General features: G+C 44.2%; 1 protein-coding gene across 1 annotated transcript in view; it reads left to right on the top strand.

The window, feature by feature from the left end:
• The window catches only part of FAM102A (family with sequence similarity 102 member A), a 38,133-nt gene that overhangs the window by 993 nt on the left and 20,240 nt on the right, over window positions 1-16,900 (top strand). The window contains exon 2 of the mRNA XM_033012002.2: window positions 461-1,094. Coding sequence (XP_032867893.1) covers window positions 949-1,094 — 146 coding nt within the window. The 5' untranslated portion in view covers window positions 461-948. The remainder of the gene's footprint in view (window positions 1-460; window positions 1,095-16,900) is intronic.

The raw sequence follows: 16,900 nt of genomic DNA, 5'->3' as shown, positions 1-16,900 counted from the left end.
TGTGTAATCTGGAGCAGACTGCCTTTTTTTTTTTTTTTTTTTTTTTTTTTTTCCTCTGTGCTGCTTTCTCCATTTATAAGATACAGGTGCTAACACTTAGGGCTGGTTGGAAATACAGAAAATAAACAGATTTTTGTGTTTCTTGAGACAGCTTTTGCTTACTCTTGTTAGACTACATGTTAGACTGATCTTGCTCTGTAAACTGCTTCTAAAGATGATGGCTGAAAATAGAGCAGATTTTTATTAGCTCCTTTGCAAAACAAATTAGGAGGGGGATGACAACAGTGAAGCTTGCCCTAGGCAAGAAGGGGAAAGAGGATGTTGGGACCAGGCTAATTGGGGCCATACCTCTTAAGACTGGTATGAGTCTGGACTGAATATTACCCATCCAAACAGGTTTTAGAGGAGGAGGAGGAGCCCAAGACTGGCTGGGACTAATTTACTCATTTCCCTCCCAAAGGCTGACCCGAAGACCTGTATCAAGGAGTTGCACAAGAGGAGGTAGAAACTGGAAGCTCTCTGAATGTGCTGCCCTCAGATTTAAGGCTTCTTCTGAGACTCAAGATGACTTCCCATAAGAGATGCTTTCTGAAGGGGTTGTGCTGAAGACGGAGCACTGCAGCCTCTAACTGGGACAGCTCCTGCTGGTCTGGAGCTGAGACCGACTTCTCGCCCTCCCTTTTCCCTTGGAGATGTTGCAGAGATTTAATCTGACCTCTTCCTCCTCACCTGAAGCCTGCCGTGGCGATGATCCCACAGCCAGATCCGACCACCAAAGAGAAGAGAATTGTGCATTTGAAGCTGGGCCGTCATTGTAACTGAACTGGAACTTACTCCCTGCTTGCGCTCCTGGAACGAGTGCTGTTCCTCTGCTTGTCTGTGTGTGTTTTGAGCCGCTCCTCCCTGGTCTTGTTTGGAATTCCTGGGCTTTCCACGCTGAATTTGCCCATGGCTTTCCTGATGAAGAAGAAGAAATTCAAGTTTCAGACAAGTTTCACTCTAGAAGAGCTGACTGCTGTCCCCTTTGTGAATGGGGTTCTGTTCTGCAAAATCAGGCTGCTAGATGGAGGAGACTTTGCTAGCTTATCTACCAGGTAAGAAGCTGCTTGCAGACTTGTTTCCTGGCAGTGCTTCTTTCCTGGGTTATTCTTCCCTTAAGCAGTTTAGCATATGGCTACCACTTGCCTACCCCTTGATGGGATTTTAATAGGTCTGTTGTTGGGCCCCACATGTCTCATCGCTCTCTGGAGCAGAGGAAGAACATAGCTGGAGAGCTCTGAACCTGGGTGTGTTGGATGATCAGAGCTGGATTGCATTTTTCAGAGATGTCGGGAGGGAGCAAGTACTGGGGCTTGTGGATGAAATCCTCTTTTTTTTTTTTTTTTTTTTTTTTTTCCCTCCCCTTCCTTGCCCAAGTTCTCATACACTATTTCAGACCCTATGCTGTATTGTTTTCATACCTGACTTGAAACTCAGCTCTGTAGAAAACTATCTAACAAATCAACCCTTACCAACTTTGCTTTCCCCCTTTGCTTCTGAATTACTGTTCTCGGTAAGAGTGGAAGTAGCTTGCTTTGCATTGCAAATTGCTGTGCAAGGGAAAACTGCTGCCTGGAGTCAAAGTTGTCAGTGTTAAAGACAGTTTATCTCTTTGAATTGATGCCACTGCATGTCCAAGTTTATAGCTGCAGTATTTTCTTTTTTATTATCTGTCATATTGGAATCATTCTGCTGCACGTCTTACAAGGTTGTTCTGCCATCGTGTATTGGCGTATCTCTGACTCCTTCAGGCTGGTCAGACCCCACTTCTACTACTAATTGCTACTAAAAACTTGCCTTGTTTCCAGCTATGCACAATAGATTATCACCAGCAGTATGCAAACATGAATTCCGTAACAGCCCAGACTTGCTTTCTTTCCGCCTCAAGATGTGAAGGAAGTCTTCAGTGGCTTTCTAAACTTGTTTTTTTGCTTTTCTGAGTGACTGCTCCATTTTAAAGGTACAGGATTAGTTTGTGCTAGCTGTTAACTGCTTTATCCCAGAGCTAAAGCCTGGTTTGGTCTGGTTTTCCTCTTTGTGGAGCTGCACACTGAGCTTTCTCATTTCAAGCTAGAAGATTTTATTAGGCAATCATAAAACATTTCTGCATTGCAAATAGAAGTGGTGGGGCATTGCTCAAAGCTTGGTTTTTCTTCCAGAGGCACAGTGCAACCTCATCTGAAGTCTGTAGAAACTGTGGGTGTGGTACACCTCCCCAAATGGACTTTGAATTAATTTCTCTTTTGAAGAAAATCCATCAAAAGAGCTTTTCCTTACAGTGTTCTCCCCTGAGGCTAGATCCTTGGGTTTGGTGGAAGCAGCTTATCTAAGGAATTCAAACAGTATGTGAACTTGAAAAGAAATTAACCCCTTTGCTTCCTGGAGTCATAATAAAATGAGTTGAACTGGAGGGTGTCTCAGGAAAAGCCTGTGCTGAAAAATGTCAATCCTCTTCTCCGTGTCATTCCTGAAAGCAGCTTCTAGGAGCCGTCGCTGGGGTTTGCTGATGCTGCCAACTGTTTGAGTTGAGTTGGGTTGTTTTCTGAGCTGGCTGGAGTTCAGCAGTTCGCTCAGCACGGTGCGTTGCAGATGTGTTCCAGCAGCAAAATCATCTGTAATTTAAACCAAACACATACATTACTCTCAACTGGCTTGATTGCTTATAAATGAGCAAAGGGGAAGTAGGCTGTTGGGTTTGCCGCCTTTCCCCTAACCTGTCTGTACTCTAACTGAAAGCACATGGAAACCTGTTCCTGCTTCAGAAGTTACGGGTCTCAGTGGTATTGAGTCATTTGACCTTTTCCAAATATTTTCCCCTGTTGCAGTTAGAGAAACTTCAGGAGGGATGAATTTCCAGGAACAGTGAGGAGAAGAGTGACCATGTGGAAAGGCTCCCAGATCATGCCTTGGCTCTGCTCTGTGCTCCCCTAGTCATTTCCATGACCTTTTTGATACTCTTTGGATCTGGGGAAAGATTAAAGGGAAAGAGATGCTATGTCCATGTTGTGTTAGAAGTCTGTACATTATTTAGGATCTATGATTGTTTCTCTGAAATCAACCACTTCCAAAGACAATTGCATTTGAGGTTGTAATGTCTGTCAGGTCATCTTATGTGAGCTGCATATATAGAAAAGGCTGGTGTTTGTGCTGCTTCTGTGGTCTGTGGCAACAGGAGGTATGCAGCTATGATAGAGCAGACCAGGAGCTCTTTCTTTCTGCCCATGAGTTTTCAGAGAACTGATCTGAACAAGTTGTCCCATGTCATTTGGAGTCTGAGAACGGTGGGGGGGAAGTAGGTATAGGAACCCTTCATAGGACATACTAAATCAGTTTTCTTTCTAGTCAATTAAGTAATTTATGATGTGGAAAGAGTGTTGTCTGAGAACATAAGAATCTCCAGAGACAGATTTTTCAGGTTATTTACAACAGATTTACTTGGCAGCTTGTGCACGTCTGTGGTGAAAGGTGGGGATGTGATAAATCCAGTGAGTTACTAGGTGGCACCGGGTTAATTTGACCTGTGAGCAGAGAAGTGAGAGGCTGTACTGCCAGTGCCCATCAGCCCGTCCAGGTCCTGAGTCCCCTTCAGCCTGGGTGGCACGTACCTGCTGCGGGTCCAGTGGGGCACACCCCAGGCCCGGACACCCCTCCTGGGCTGGGAGCTGCTGGTACCTCCTCTGCCCAAGCTGGGACAAAGCAGCCGGGCTGGAGGGAAACCTGTCTGAAATACATTAAGACTTAATGCTCTTAGGAATTCAAGGCACTCTGGAAAAAGTCCAGGTCCTGTCAGCACATTCAGCATTGGGGATCTGCCTCTCTTGGGTTTTCTGGCTTGTTTTTTTTCAGGCAGGCAGGTACCCTTTTTCCACGATTGCTGTGCTCAGGCCTTGCATTAAACTATGGGCATTTTAGTGACTAAAGTTGCAGCTGTAAATACTCTTTTGCCTGTCCTATCCCCTCCCTTTGTAAAGTCTCATTACGCTCTGAAGGGGCTTCTGAGGATAAGACTTGCCTGTTTTGGTTTACAGTGCTCTGCCCGAAAAGCACCTACTGCCTGTGGGTTTATCACCCTGCTGTTGGATTACAGAAGTTGGTCTTCTGAAAACACATCTGAGCCAGGTGTAGGCCAGGCCAGTGCTGTATTCCCTCCCCGCCCCCCCCCCCCCCCCCCCCCCCCCAAGAGAAGTACCGATATATTCCTTGAATAGTATTAATCCAGATACTTAAATAGCACAGCCACCAGTGAATTCAGTTGCCTCCCAAGTATCTTTAAAAATAGCAGGCACAGAACAGTAGGGATGTATTCATGGCAACCGTTTTTGTGAAGCAGATGGGCTGCTGCGTTTTGTACCAGTTTGAAGCTTTTTTTGGGGGTGTACATCTTTGTTCCTAGAGAGATGATACGATAAGTTTAGCGGGAGGTTTCAGATCCATGGATCAGCACAGGCAGGAGCCTAGATGTCCAAACATGTACCTAAAGCTACAGGCTGATGCAGTACATAGATGTAAATCTTTGGGTGTCATAGAAAAGGAAGACTGGCTTAAATTCCCCCCCACTTCTGCTTACAGTGTCAGTTAATGTTGAGTGACAGCCAGATGCTCTTTACCTTGGTGCTGATTGATTTCTGGCTGCATGTCGGCAGTGATGGTTACTGGTGCATGATGTGAAGGAAGTGGAAAGCCAGGTGTTATCCACAGACTCCTGACACTTAATCCGATGTCGTTCCGTTAGCATGCCAACAGTTTCACTCTGGTATTTCTGGATTTGAAGGAAAGCATTGTACTCTGAAAGCCTCTGGCTGACTAGAGGAAAAACTGCATGAGTGGAGCAAAGTTGAGGACATTTCCTACCTTCCTCATTGTTTTCTGAAGGCGCCTCAGATTGTATTTCCTTGGGGACCATGCACTTTCAAGCACATGCAGCACCCCAGCTTGATTTTTCTGATCCTGGCACTCCTGCATTAGTTTGAACCAAAGAAGAGTTTGTCTCCTGCAGCCCATCATCTGTTTGCACACAGACTCAATCTGGGAAGAACTGACTCTGTTGGGGTGGTCCGGCCTCAAAGTATTTTGGTCCTGTAAGCCTGAACCAAGAAAGTTCTTAGCCTTGCAATTTTTAATTGAGTAAGAGTGAAAGGCCGCTTCCTGCACTGTATGCATTTTGTGTGTGTGTGTGTGTAATACTGCATCCAGAAAGCCAAAGGAAATGCTTATATTTGGGGAGGCACCTCATACTGATAGCTCCCTGTGGACTGAGGTCAGCTTTTGTGTAAGTGTGGTTTTGTCATCCTTATGTAGGTACAGACCTAAAGCTACTTGCTTTCCTCAGCTGGCGAGATGCAAAGCATCATTATGTATTAGTGGTGAACATAACTTTTAATTTATGTAGGCCATAAATAAAGGGGGAGAAGCATTGCCCTGGTAACATGTCTGGTGATTCAGAAACCTTTGTGAAGGGAGGTGCAAGTTGTACCACCTCTGAAATGCAGCTGTGTCTCAGGGTGAGAGTTAGAAATCAACTAATTCACTGTCTTCACATAAACAGTCACTGTGCCTGATGTTGTAGGGGATCCTTCAAGTAACTAGGTTCACCATGTTTGGCTCTTTCATACTGGATAATCGTTAACTGTTTGGTTAATCAGAGGCTAAGGGACTGACTCAGCCCAGCTGATATCTAAATCTTCACCACCATCTGTCTTGAAACAAAGGTTAGGTAACTAAATAGTTTCTTCTAGAGTCAGAAAACCAGCTGTAGTGAAAGGAGAGGATTGCTGGCTGAGTTCTGCCTCCTGATTTGAGTGGGATTGCCAGGCTGTAGTAGAGGAAGGAACTTGGTTGTGGCTCTAAACTGTTCTCCTGGTTCCATATTTTAGGATGACATGAGCTTGGCTCTATCATCAGCTACTACATGTGGTGTGATAACATATTTTAAAAGTGCTTTTGTTGCAAACATGTCTGAAAATTTAGACCTTCCCTATGTATAAATATATCCCTAATACACAGATTGAGAGAGAGTTTTAATGCATCAGAGCAGCTTCACATGTTAACATCCTTCTTTCCTGGCTCAGCTTCAGGAGTGGGCTGTGGGGGTGTTAATGGAGGAGGCATTTCAATACAGGGTCTAGAAATTATTTGCAATAAAACATAACCTAGTTCAAGATAATACTAAGGCATAGCACCTGCACTGCTTGCATTCTGAAGCAAACATTGAGAAAGTAGACAGCAAAGATGAGTAAAGGGGGCTTTGTTCCAGCAGTGTAGCTAAATCTAGGTGAAAGTCATGAGAGCAGAAGCAGTGGAGGAGGTTTAACCTCGGGCAAATTGAGGGTGCTAGAAAAAATGCAGAAGTGATACAGCACCGCAGGGTCCCTGGCACAAACAATCTTAAGCTGCGCTTTGAGTTTGCAGAGCATTTCTGTCACCTTTTCTGGGCAGTGGCTGCTGTACCTGCAGGGTCCGGCGGCAGAGGCTTTGGGGTGGGTTGATTTGCTTCATGCCTCTTCCTGTCACCAGTCACAGCGTTGGAGCCTGCTGCAAGATAGGCAGAATTACATTAAAACTTTCCTGCCATGGGGGCTGTATCCTGTTGAGTAAAGAACAGTCTCTGTTAATGCTATCACTCCTGTTCCGCCTGCTGTTGCTCAGGCAGGGGCTGCTTTGTTGACCAGAAGCTGTAATCTAAAGCCCTGTAACTGATACACTGTGTGCATGGCATCAGTAAATATGTTCCGATACAGCCGGCTTTCAAACTTCCCCCTCATCGCTGATTCTGAACTGGCATTGCTTTGACAGCCAACTCTTAGCAACAGCCTTATCTGTGTGACTTAAGCAGCCCTTGCCTCAAAAAATTACTCACTGGAAATTAATGTTCTACTTTAAGCCTGGGGCCTTGTGGCCCATTTGATATTCAGGGTGGCAGTAACATCAGCTCTGGCCAAGGACAAGGGGAGGTAGGAGGTATTTCTGAAATACAGGGGAAGACCTAAATGGCTTCCAGTATGCTTATTCTTTGTGCTCTTGAGCTGCCATCAGCGTTGACTCTAGCTTTGTAGCTGTGTTTCTGAGGAATGCATGCGTGCCTTTGGGAGCCTGTGGTCTCACTTACACAGTGGTTGGTATTTTAATAGCCCATAAGTTGCCAATGGCAATTTGTTCTGGTACCAGTTTCTAGATAAATGAGGTAGGTACAGATGTATTTCTTATTAGTTTATTGCAGGAAGCTGCAACTGGTAGTGTTTTGGGAGAGAACACAGCATCTCCCTCGGATCAGAAACCTCCCTCACTTCAGGTCAAGTCTGTATGCTCACAAGCCTGCCCGAGCAGGATGCTGAGCTCTTGCAGCATCCACCTGCGCTCAGCTCTGTAAGGCCCCATCCGTGCAAGGACAGATGGGTGTCACTTTGTATGTGGCCTCCCTTTTTCAAACAGGGTATGTTCTACATCCTTTGCGGGCTGCTGGCTCTGTGCTGAGCTTGCAGCCTGCCCTGAAATGGATCAGGAATTATTTTGTAGCTGTGGCTTATTTAATAAAACAGAAGCCTTTAGGAGTGCCCTGGATCAACATTTGGATCTGATTGTTTCTTCTATAATAGCCTGTGACCGCGTGTCTGTAATCAGTGCTGTAAAGGTGATTATTTCAGGTGGCTGGATGTGTCACCCCCACTCCAGTACCAGCTGCTTGCCCTGAAGGATGAGAAGCTTTTTTCCTTGCAGTTTATTCATATTATGCCTTTGCACATGCTGGGAGACACGATACACATCGCTATCGTAACTCTGGACTTGGCATCGTGATCTCTCTGGTACCATACAGTGGGACTCCGCATCTCATTTTAGTGCCTGGGTTTGAAAGGCACTTCCCACTAGACAAACAGTTGTGCCTATGTTCACTGGATGAACAGCCTTCTTGTTTGGTGTATTTTTAATCTGATGAGCAAGAAAGGGAATTGTTCTGTAGGATTCAAAATTGCTGTTCTTCATGGATGTCATTTTCACATGCTTCTTGTGGCTCTCCTGTGTAGCTCAATTGATAAGACTGAGATGGAGAAATGGGATGAGTTTATGGGGATGAGGAAGAAAACAGAGGAAGCACATGGAGACTAGAGGATTGGGAGGAGGCAAGTGTGGAAGAGACAGGATGTTCTAGATAAGCAGTAACATATACAGTCTGTATAACGGATGCTTTCCCTGCGGATAGAAAGTAGCTGAGCTGGCAAGAGGGCAGGATTATGCCTTTCCTTTGGCTAAATTTCTCATACTTCATTGGTGAAAGGAGGCCTTGAAGGAGGTCCCATGTTGCAGTAGGAGATGGGACTGAAGCTAAAAATACTTTTACTGCCGTATGCTGCATTCTAAATAAGAAATGAACCCTGTCTGTTCAGCCTGAAAGCACCGACAGTGCTTACATGGGAGGAAGAAAGAGTAGATGGATTTACTGTCCTGGAAAGGCTAGAAAGCTGCAGCACTAGTTAGCAATGCAGCTTTAGAGACCTACAGAGGCCATCACCACTGCATGTGATTGGTAGCTAGCTTGAAGTGTGCTCTCTGAAATAAACAACTGAAGCTAGAAAACTTTCTTTTGGGATTGTTGCTTCCTAGAACTGCACATTTACCTCGATGAGGCAAGACCCTTCTCTTGCCATTCACTGTATGAAATGTAGAAAACAAAATTTAAGGTCTTGTTTAGTGCCTTTCAGAAATTACCAAACATTATGCTTCAGTCTGGCTTTGCAGTGGAAAAGCAGATCAAGGAACCTTGTAATAGGGAACCCTGTGAAAGGGATGTGGCCTCAGGGTTTCAATTTGGGGGAGTTGCATACCTCCATTTTGCTTCCAGAATAAAACTTTGTATGAAATGACTGTGGCAAGGTGTTTGGTTGGGTTAATGGATATTGAGTTAATGATCAACAGAGACTCCCTCAGCCAGCTGCCATATGAGACTGGTCAGCACATGCCTACCTGTGCTCCTGCCTGCCACTGGTGTTTCCATTCCTCCTGAAATGCAAGTTGTGAGTGTGAGGGACACAAAATGGGGAGGCCAGAGTGAACCCTGCCAAAGGTTTCCAATTGCCTTGTTCTCTGTCCAGTCACTTCTGTTTCCAGTCCTTAAGGGATAATATTGCTCATCAGAATAAAATGTAAATGGTCAGGAGAGGGGGAAGGAAAGTCTTGTCTGGAAAGACTCAGGCTTAGAATTATTTTTTTTCCCCTGGCCTTATATCAGACTCTTTCAGGCTTCATCCACACTTGAAACAGCAAAGGCAAGGTTGGGTGTGGTATCATGGTTTTCAGTAGATTTTTGTTCACATGTGTATAGGTTGGGGAGAGTGTCTGCCAGCTTGGTTGTGTTTTCATCATTCTTTCTCTGTTTCTTTTGCTAGTTCCTGTTCTTCCCTTCATCACCTAAGCTGTGCCTGTGTGTCACAAAATACGAGGGAAGAATCTAGGATATTTATAATTCCGCAATTTTTCCAGATCTCTTAATGCTCCATTTCCCTGGAACAGAGCAATAACATTCACACTTTGACATAGACTTACTGTACCAGGTCAGACCCAGCTAGTGCAGTGTCCTGTTCACAGACTAAGCACAAAGGGCTGCTCAGAGGTAGTCTGCTTGCCTCTGTCACAGATTAATTATGCAGTAATCCCTCTGTAGGAAAGCTCTTTTCCTGGCTTCTGTCAGTGGCCTGTTATGGTTTATCTCATACTTTGCTAGCACCAGGCAGTTACATCTGCATAAATGTTTAATTCCTTTCAAGTGCGATGCTGCTCATCTTATGCCTTCAGTAGCCTGCAGTGCTGCTTGCTGCAAGGAAAACTGTTGTGGAGGAGTGTATTTCCTATAACTGTTTCTTACATGTGCTGCCTTTCTGCTCATTTAATACTTTTTTTTTTTTTTTCTGCTGTACAGGGAGTAGCTGATTGTACTTTATTTGGCCCCTGTTCTCTTTAAGGTCCATTTCTGATAGAGGTTTATAGCAATGGCTTTTTCTGCTTTCCATGCAAGTACACCTATTCTTTCAAAACAAATCTACATGTTGTGTATGCATCAATTCTGGGGGGAAGACATCGCCAGTGTCATTTGTTCTCGGTAGGGAAGAATCAAGGGAATGTGTCTGAATACAGCCACAGAGGAGGTAAAAACTCTGATCCTCAGAAACCCACTCCTGGCAGCAGAACAGTGGGAACCTATGCTAACATCTCCCAGGGGCTTAACCAGCACCAACTGCTGTCACAAAATGCAGACCTCTCCCATATTCTGCTTTTAACCAAGATATAATTTATGAAAATACTTTTCTCTGATTTGGACAAGTTGCATCATGAGATATTGGTCTTTCTTACAGAATTGCATGTGTCTGGAGCTGTGGCTCCAGAGGAGCAAAAGCAGCTCTAACTCCTCTCTCAGACGCCTTTCTCTCTTCTCTTGCTGCCTCTGGCACTCCGGCATAACCTCGACTTTGACACACTCTGGAATTGAGGCAGAAGGGCAGGGAGAGTTGGGACAGGCAGGGTCTAGAAATCCCAGCCAGTCATCACCAGTGTGGTGACAAGTCAGGGGGCAGCAGGCTTTACTCAGCAGCCTCTTCTAATTTGCAAACCTCTTCTGCTGGATTGCCTTTTTGCTGATAAACCTTAACGGCAGTCGATATTGATGGAGGGGACAGAGGTTCAGGAACAATGTGTTTATACCTTGTCCTTAAAATCAGTGACCTGGTTTGTACTGCTGAATGGTGCCTTTATACAAGAACCATCATAAAGCACCTGTATTCATCATGGAATGAAAAAGCTGCTGTCAACATATAAAGGGGTTTCTCCTGGACTATTGTATTGGTTTCAACTAAATGTATACTGTATAGAAGTGACTCACAGGGGAACATGTCTGAGCACGGTAGGGTGTTACCTCTTGGGTAACTAAACGTACTTTTAGCACTGGGGTTGACTTCAGGCAGCTTATTTACTGAAGTGCTCTTGAGCGTACTCGAGCCAAATTGCAATGATGTTACATCACACAATATTAATGAAATTATTCCAGAAATGAACTTGGCCTCATATGCAGGTTAATTTGCACTATAAAGACTTCTCTGGTACAGCTATATTGGCAAACTCTCCTGGTTGAAGCAGAGTTGATTTTGGCAAAAAAATGTCACAACTATTCTGGCATTAGTATGTCTTCACATGCCATAAATCTGCCTTAGAGGCAATAAGATTTGTTTCTGTGTACTTCACTTGTGTTAGGGATGTTGCTCCTAGTCTTGTGTTGATTCCCTTCAGGGTTTTCATTTTCCAGATTTTCTATCCCAGCAAAGCCCTGGAGTATTGAGTTGATCCATGTCTTGATTTTTCTCATCTAGGGGGGCATGTGTGGATTTTTTTTTCTTTAGAAAGGCAGCTTTCTTTTTTCCTTATAAGAACATCTTGTTTACAAACACAGCTTTCTTGCATCATGGAGTTGTCGCCATGTCTTGTACTCTGTGTGGTAGGGATTTTATCAGACTTCTTGCTGGAGTTTACATTGCTGTCTTTCTTCACTAGGAGTTTAAATCTGGTCAGCAAAAGCAAATCTGGAATCTCTGAGAATGACAGCTAACACATTTATAAACGTTCTTTGTCCTGTATCAGCAACAGATAATTGGTGAATCTTCACTTTACATCTATGGTCTGCCAGAAGTAAAAAGGCCTTCTAAGCTACAGTGTGATACAGAAACATATATTGACTCTGAAATATGGTAGGTTAATCTACCTTAATCTTGTAAGTATCTGTACAGAACAAACCTTGGAGTTTTTCTGAAGCATTTGGGACCTTCTGAAGCTTTAGTTCCTCTATCTGTTAGAACCATAGGGCAAATGTGAGTTGTGATTTGTCCAAAGGGCAAACAGGACCTGGGAGGGTCAGGATATTTTTTTTTTCCTCATCTTCTGTGGTTTTTACGATGGAATTGACTTCATAATGAGCCTGAACACCTCTTCCCTCTGTGCTCTCCATCCCCCAGTAACATGGAGGTCTCTCAGCTTGGGTTTGCTCATCCCCTGTAACTCCAGCTGACTTGGCTGGAAGCATCAGTAAAAGTTCAGGAGCCCTTCTTGGTTAAGTTGTTGCTGTACCTCTTTTATGCATAAAGCACGTTTTGACTGTTCAGCTGCCACAGTTGTGGAAAATCTGAAGGGTACTTATGCCCAGAGTTAGACGAGTTCTTCAGAGTGTGCTGGGTGTGAACTGCAAGGTGGCCCAGTCTTCTGTAGCACAGAGCGACCACAGGAGCAAGAGGAACAGCACATCTGAGTCAGGCTGGAGAATGCAGCACCAGCGTACAGCAACCGGAATGTAGTGGCTGGTGACTGACCTGGGTAGATTCAAGTTAAATCTGCAGTGCAGACATGTTTTTTTTGCTCCTGTAACTGAAATCCTTTTGAATTTGCTTATGAGAGGAGAGCACTGGTGGTGCGCTTGGCAGCCTGGCACATGGTTTGTTCTTGGCTAATCCAGCTCCAACGTAGTCTATCAGAACAATAGAAGTAGGAGTTGGTGTGGTGACTCAGTGCATGATCAGAGTTCAAAAAAAGCAAATGCGTCTTTCAGTGTTCAATACGCACGTTATTACAGACTTGTGTTTCAGTAACTGAGTCATCTATCCAGTTATTTCTTTCTTTACACTTAAGAGTTTGGTTCTTCTTTGCTTGTGATGTTTTTGCTCCTGGCACACATCCCTGGCCTCTGACCAGAAAGAGCTTGTGCTCTGTAGATGTGGCAAGAAGTCCTTGGTTATGTGCTACTTCGGGTTGGTCTGTCTTCAGCACAGTGTGTAACAGTAGATGTATTGCACAGCATTTACTGTTACAGTCCCTTCTTGTCCTTGTTTTCCTGATGTCTGGCTTTTCTTCTCTGCTTCGAGATGACAGAATGTAAATTATAAATGCCTCAAAGCAGACTGGCTCTGCTGGGCATGTGCTTTCTGTAAAGTGCTGTGTACGTGTCCCTTGCTGCTCTGTGCCTGAGTCTTAGAATTATTTCCCCTTGTTTTCTCTTGCCTGCTCCACTCTTATTTACCCTTCTAAAACTCATCCAACTTCTTCTATAGCTTAAGTTTTAAAGGGTCATTATTCTGTGACTTTCTCCATTTAGCACAATTTTTACTTGGTTATACAACTTCTGCTGTAGCACTCGTTCACCAGCTGCATGCTATTTTTTAATAACTTCCATTGTTTCACAGAGTATTTTTAACATAGTTCATGTTAGGAGGCGCTTAAAGATTTTTTTTTTTTTTTTTTTTTTTTTTTTTTTTTTAAGATTTAAATACAATGAATGATTGGAAATCTTTTTTTCTAAAATAACCCCCCCAGTGCTACGTTTTGGAAGCCCTGGGATGTACTGGAGAGTGTGGCAACCCAGTGCAGTGATCAGGAGTACATGAGATGGACTGCACTGGAAAGCTCTTGCCTGTGGGACATTCTGCACGAGGTGCAGGATTTCATGTCTGTCACTTAGACAAGACACATGTCTGGATGCACAGGGCTGGAGTCCAGGCATAACTGAATTACTGCCTTTCAAAGGAGCTGTTAATACACCACTAGCAATGCTGAGGCTGGAGGGTTTTCTACTGGTGATTGATTGCCACCCCTATTCTCCAGTAGGTATTATCACTCCCTGGCTTGTACTGGTGGACCTTTATCAAGATTGATCACTGCCTTGGAGGGAACTGTAATACGCAGTTCAAAAACTGTGCTTCTACAGAAATAGGCTTCTTCTGGAAATAAGATTAAAACCATAAAAAGTCAATCACTTGCCTGCTAGATACCAGCTTACTCTTAGGGAGGATTTCTAAATCATTCTTTGTATCCTGTTTTTATTTCGTGCTTGCCTCGTTGATTTTGCTCCAGTTCTTTCCTCATCTGCCTTTCACATACTTGGTGCTGTCGTTGTCCCCTCTCCCCCAGTGAAACAATCTTGACTGTTCCATACCTTGGTTTCTTAGCTGCGCCTGGAGTTTCTTCCATTAACTTTATTCTTTCCTGTACAGTTGCTGTTAATCCTTTTTCCTGTATTTGTCTCTTCTCCAGTCAAACAGGCATTTTGTGGGCTGTGCTGTTAACTACGTAAGTGGAATCTAGTTTCCTGAGCTGACTTTCCCCTACTCTTCCTTCCCTGTTTGCTCTTCTGCCACCTCCCCAAGTGCAAACAGCAGGAGTGGACGTATGTCCATCTGGTGTGAGGCAGAACTGAGCAAGCATGGTGAAGCCCTCTAAGTGTTGGATGTTGCCTTGTCCCCCCCAAAAATGCTGGGTCATGTGAACACTTCATTCTAAAAGCACTGGTGTTCAAATTTGTCAATTACAGAGCCCACATGTATCTCCCCTCTGGTGTAAATGAAGAACTAAATTAATAGATGTAAGCTGATGCCAAGAAGGAGGTGTGGGTAGGTGTCCTCTACCATGGGCCATTGGAATGTGTTTGCTGGGAGTTTAGAAGTTAATTTTGCAAGTAGGTGGTAGATGCGATGACCTTACTGCTGAACCCTTGTTTAAAACACTTGCAATGAGACATCCAAATAAGACTTGTTTCAAATGACAAAGGCTTGCTTAGTTCTCTTAGTCTGCATCATCTGTCTCTGAGCCATTTTTCCGTCATAACTGCTAATGTCTACTACACAACAACCAGCGCTTGTCAGCTGGAGAATACGGGGTTGTTTGCAGTGGGGGAGACGTTTGGCTCTTTGGGTTGGCAGTTGTTCTGGTCAGTGATGTAAGCCCAGTCAAAACAGAGTAACTTTATTGTTGAGAGCTACTTCCAGCCCTTTCTGTTCTTTCTGCTCAGGGAAGGCAAAACTCCTCTGTGTAAATAACTTGCTATAAAGCACTTGTATGCATCCAGGTTAAACTGCCTTGGATTTCCATGCAGCATGTACCCAGGTGGTTTTCTATGATCCTGTATGGTGTTCCCCAAGGAATACGGTGTGACACCTCATTCTTGGGATACATTTCCACTGAGCTTCCCAGCACCTGTCACCTATTGATGCATCATGTTTGCTTCTGCTTTCTACCTGTGTTTGGCCTACATGAGCTTGAAGACAAGATAAAAAGAATGGCCGCCCTAAGCTTTTACTAATGCAGTACCTTCCCACACTGCTGTTTGGTGTGCTGTTTGCCGATGGTGCATCTTGTTCACTGTTGATTTTCCTTTTCCTTGCCAGGCATCTGGATAGCAAAGCCTTGGAGCTGCAGTTTTCTTTAATAGTACGTGTGCTGCAGTGAAGTGCCCTGTCCTAAGCCCATTATTTGGGGATCCCTGCATGTTCTGGATCATACGTCTAAACCAGCTAATGGCTACATAAAGGCTTGCTTTCTATTACAGATATACATGTTCACCCATCTTTGTATTTTCTGTGCTTTATAGGCAATGATTAGGCCCTCTGTTTGTAGCAGGATCTGCTGTGACTGTAGGGTTGTATAAACTTCGGTGTGCTGTTAGCACAGTTGTGTGAATATTGGTTATTGACCTGAGCATCTTAGAAGGTCAGTTTTGAAACAGGTTTTTCAGGGACTTTTTCTTTGCGCTTACCAAAGGTCTCTCCTACATCTTTACACTAGATAACTTTGTTAAAATGGCATCTATCTTTTCTGGAGCATAACACATGGTTGTTCCAGACTTTGCCAAGCTAAGGGAGTGTCAGTGATCCTGCTCTAATTCAGACTTTGGAAGTGCTAGGGAACAGATGACGGTATCTTAACGGTGGGTCTCTGTAGCTGAAAGAGCTGTGTGTAGAAGCATGCTGTAGAAGATAGTATCAGTCAGACGCAATCTGCTGAAATAACTTGATTTTTTTTTTTCCCTTTTTCTCCCTCTGTGATTGAGGAGACTGTACTTTCATTGCTGAGGTTCTGTTGCCTTCCTCCCCAAAAGACCCACTGCTGGAGTGTGTTGGGGGGGCCCCTTTGAGGGCTGCATTTCAATCTGTTTCACTTAAATGAATCTGGGCTGGGACTTGGCTCCTTGGCCTCTTTAAAACGGTGTTATCTTTCTTGTGCCTTATCAGATTGAGATGCTGCTTCAGTGATGTTGCGCTCCTGCGTGCAGTGGTGAACCAGAGAGGAGGGTGGAGAGTACAGTCTGCAGCGAGCAGGCAGGAAGATTAGTTCTGCGTGAAGGGTCTGACACAGATTCCCATCTCCAAGAGGGGGATCAGTGAGCATGTGGATTGGGTATCAGAAATAGGAAAGCTTGCCCTCCCCCTTTGTGTAGATGAGGAGGAGGAAATCTGAATAAGAAGCTCTTTGTGTGTGCTTATCTATATACTGTCTCATTTAGACTGAGGTTTTCCCACATCTGCTCCTGTGCATGAAACATCAGACTGAGACACATTGCTCTACTGAAATGTTTGTCATTAGAAAGCTATTTTTTGCTGTTCTTGCCCTCTCAGTAAGCCTGTGGCCTTTTTATGGTGTTTTGTACCTTTAATTGTCTTATGTGTGACTCCTGCCATAAAGTAAGAACGTAACATCTGCTCTTCTAAATGTTCCAGTAAGGCAAAACTGTTTTAGCACATTGTGTTTGAAGCATGATACCCAGTTGGGCGCAACTCAGCTTTGAGTCTGTAAATAGAAGTTTTAATCTCTGTTCTGGTGTTTCATTAGCTAAGTTTTCGTGTGAGAGAGAGGCCCACAGTAGCCCAGGATAGCATAGGTCATTTTTCTAGAAGCGTTTGCTTTAGCTGACTTGCATTCATAGTGAGCTTTGTGGCTTTCTGTAATAGTGCTACTCTGTCCGTGGCACTAAATGCACAGTTGGTAAACATCTATTCACTAAAATCTGTTCATTGAGTGTTCCTCCACCTGTTTCCAGAGCCACAGTAAGGCTGTGCATGAGATTTGA

The sequence above is a fragment of the Tyto alba genome, unplaced genomic scaffold (genome assembly GCF_018691265.1).
Source record: "Tyto alba isolate M040663 unplaced genomic scaffold, T.alba_DEE_v4.0 Super-Scaffold_11, whole genome shotgun sequence".
In the NCBI taxonomy this organism is placed as follows: Eukaryota; Metazoa; Chordata; class Aves; order Strigiformes; family Tytonidae; genus Tyto; species Tyto alba.
This window is presented reverse-complemented; position numbering and strand designations above follow the sequence as displayed.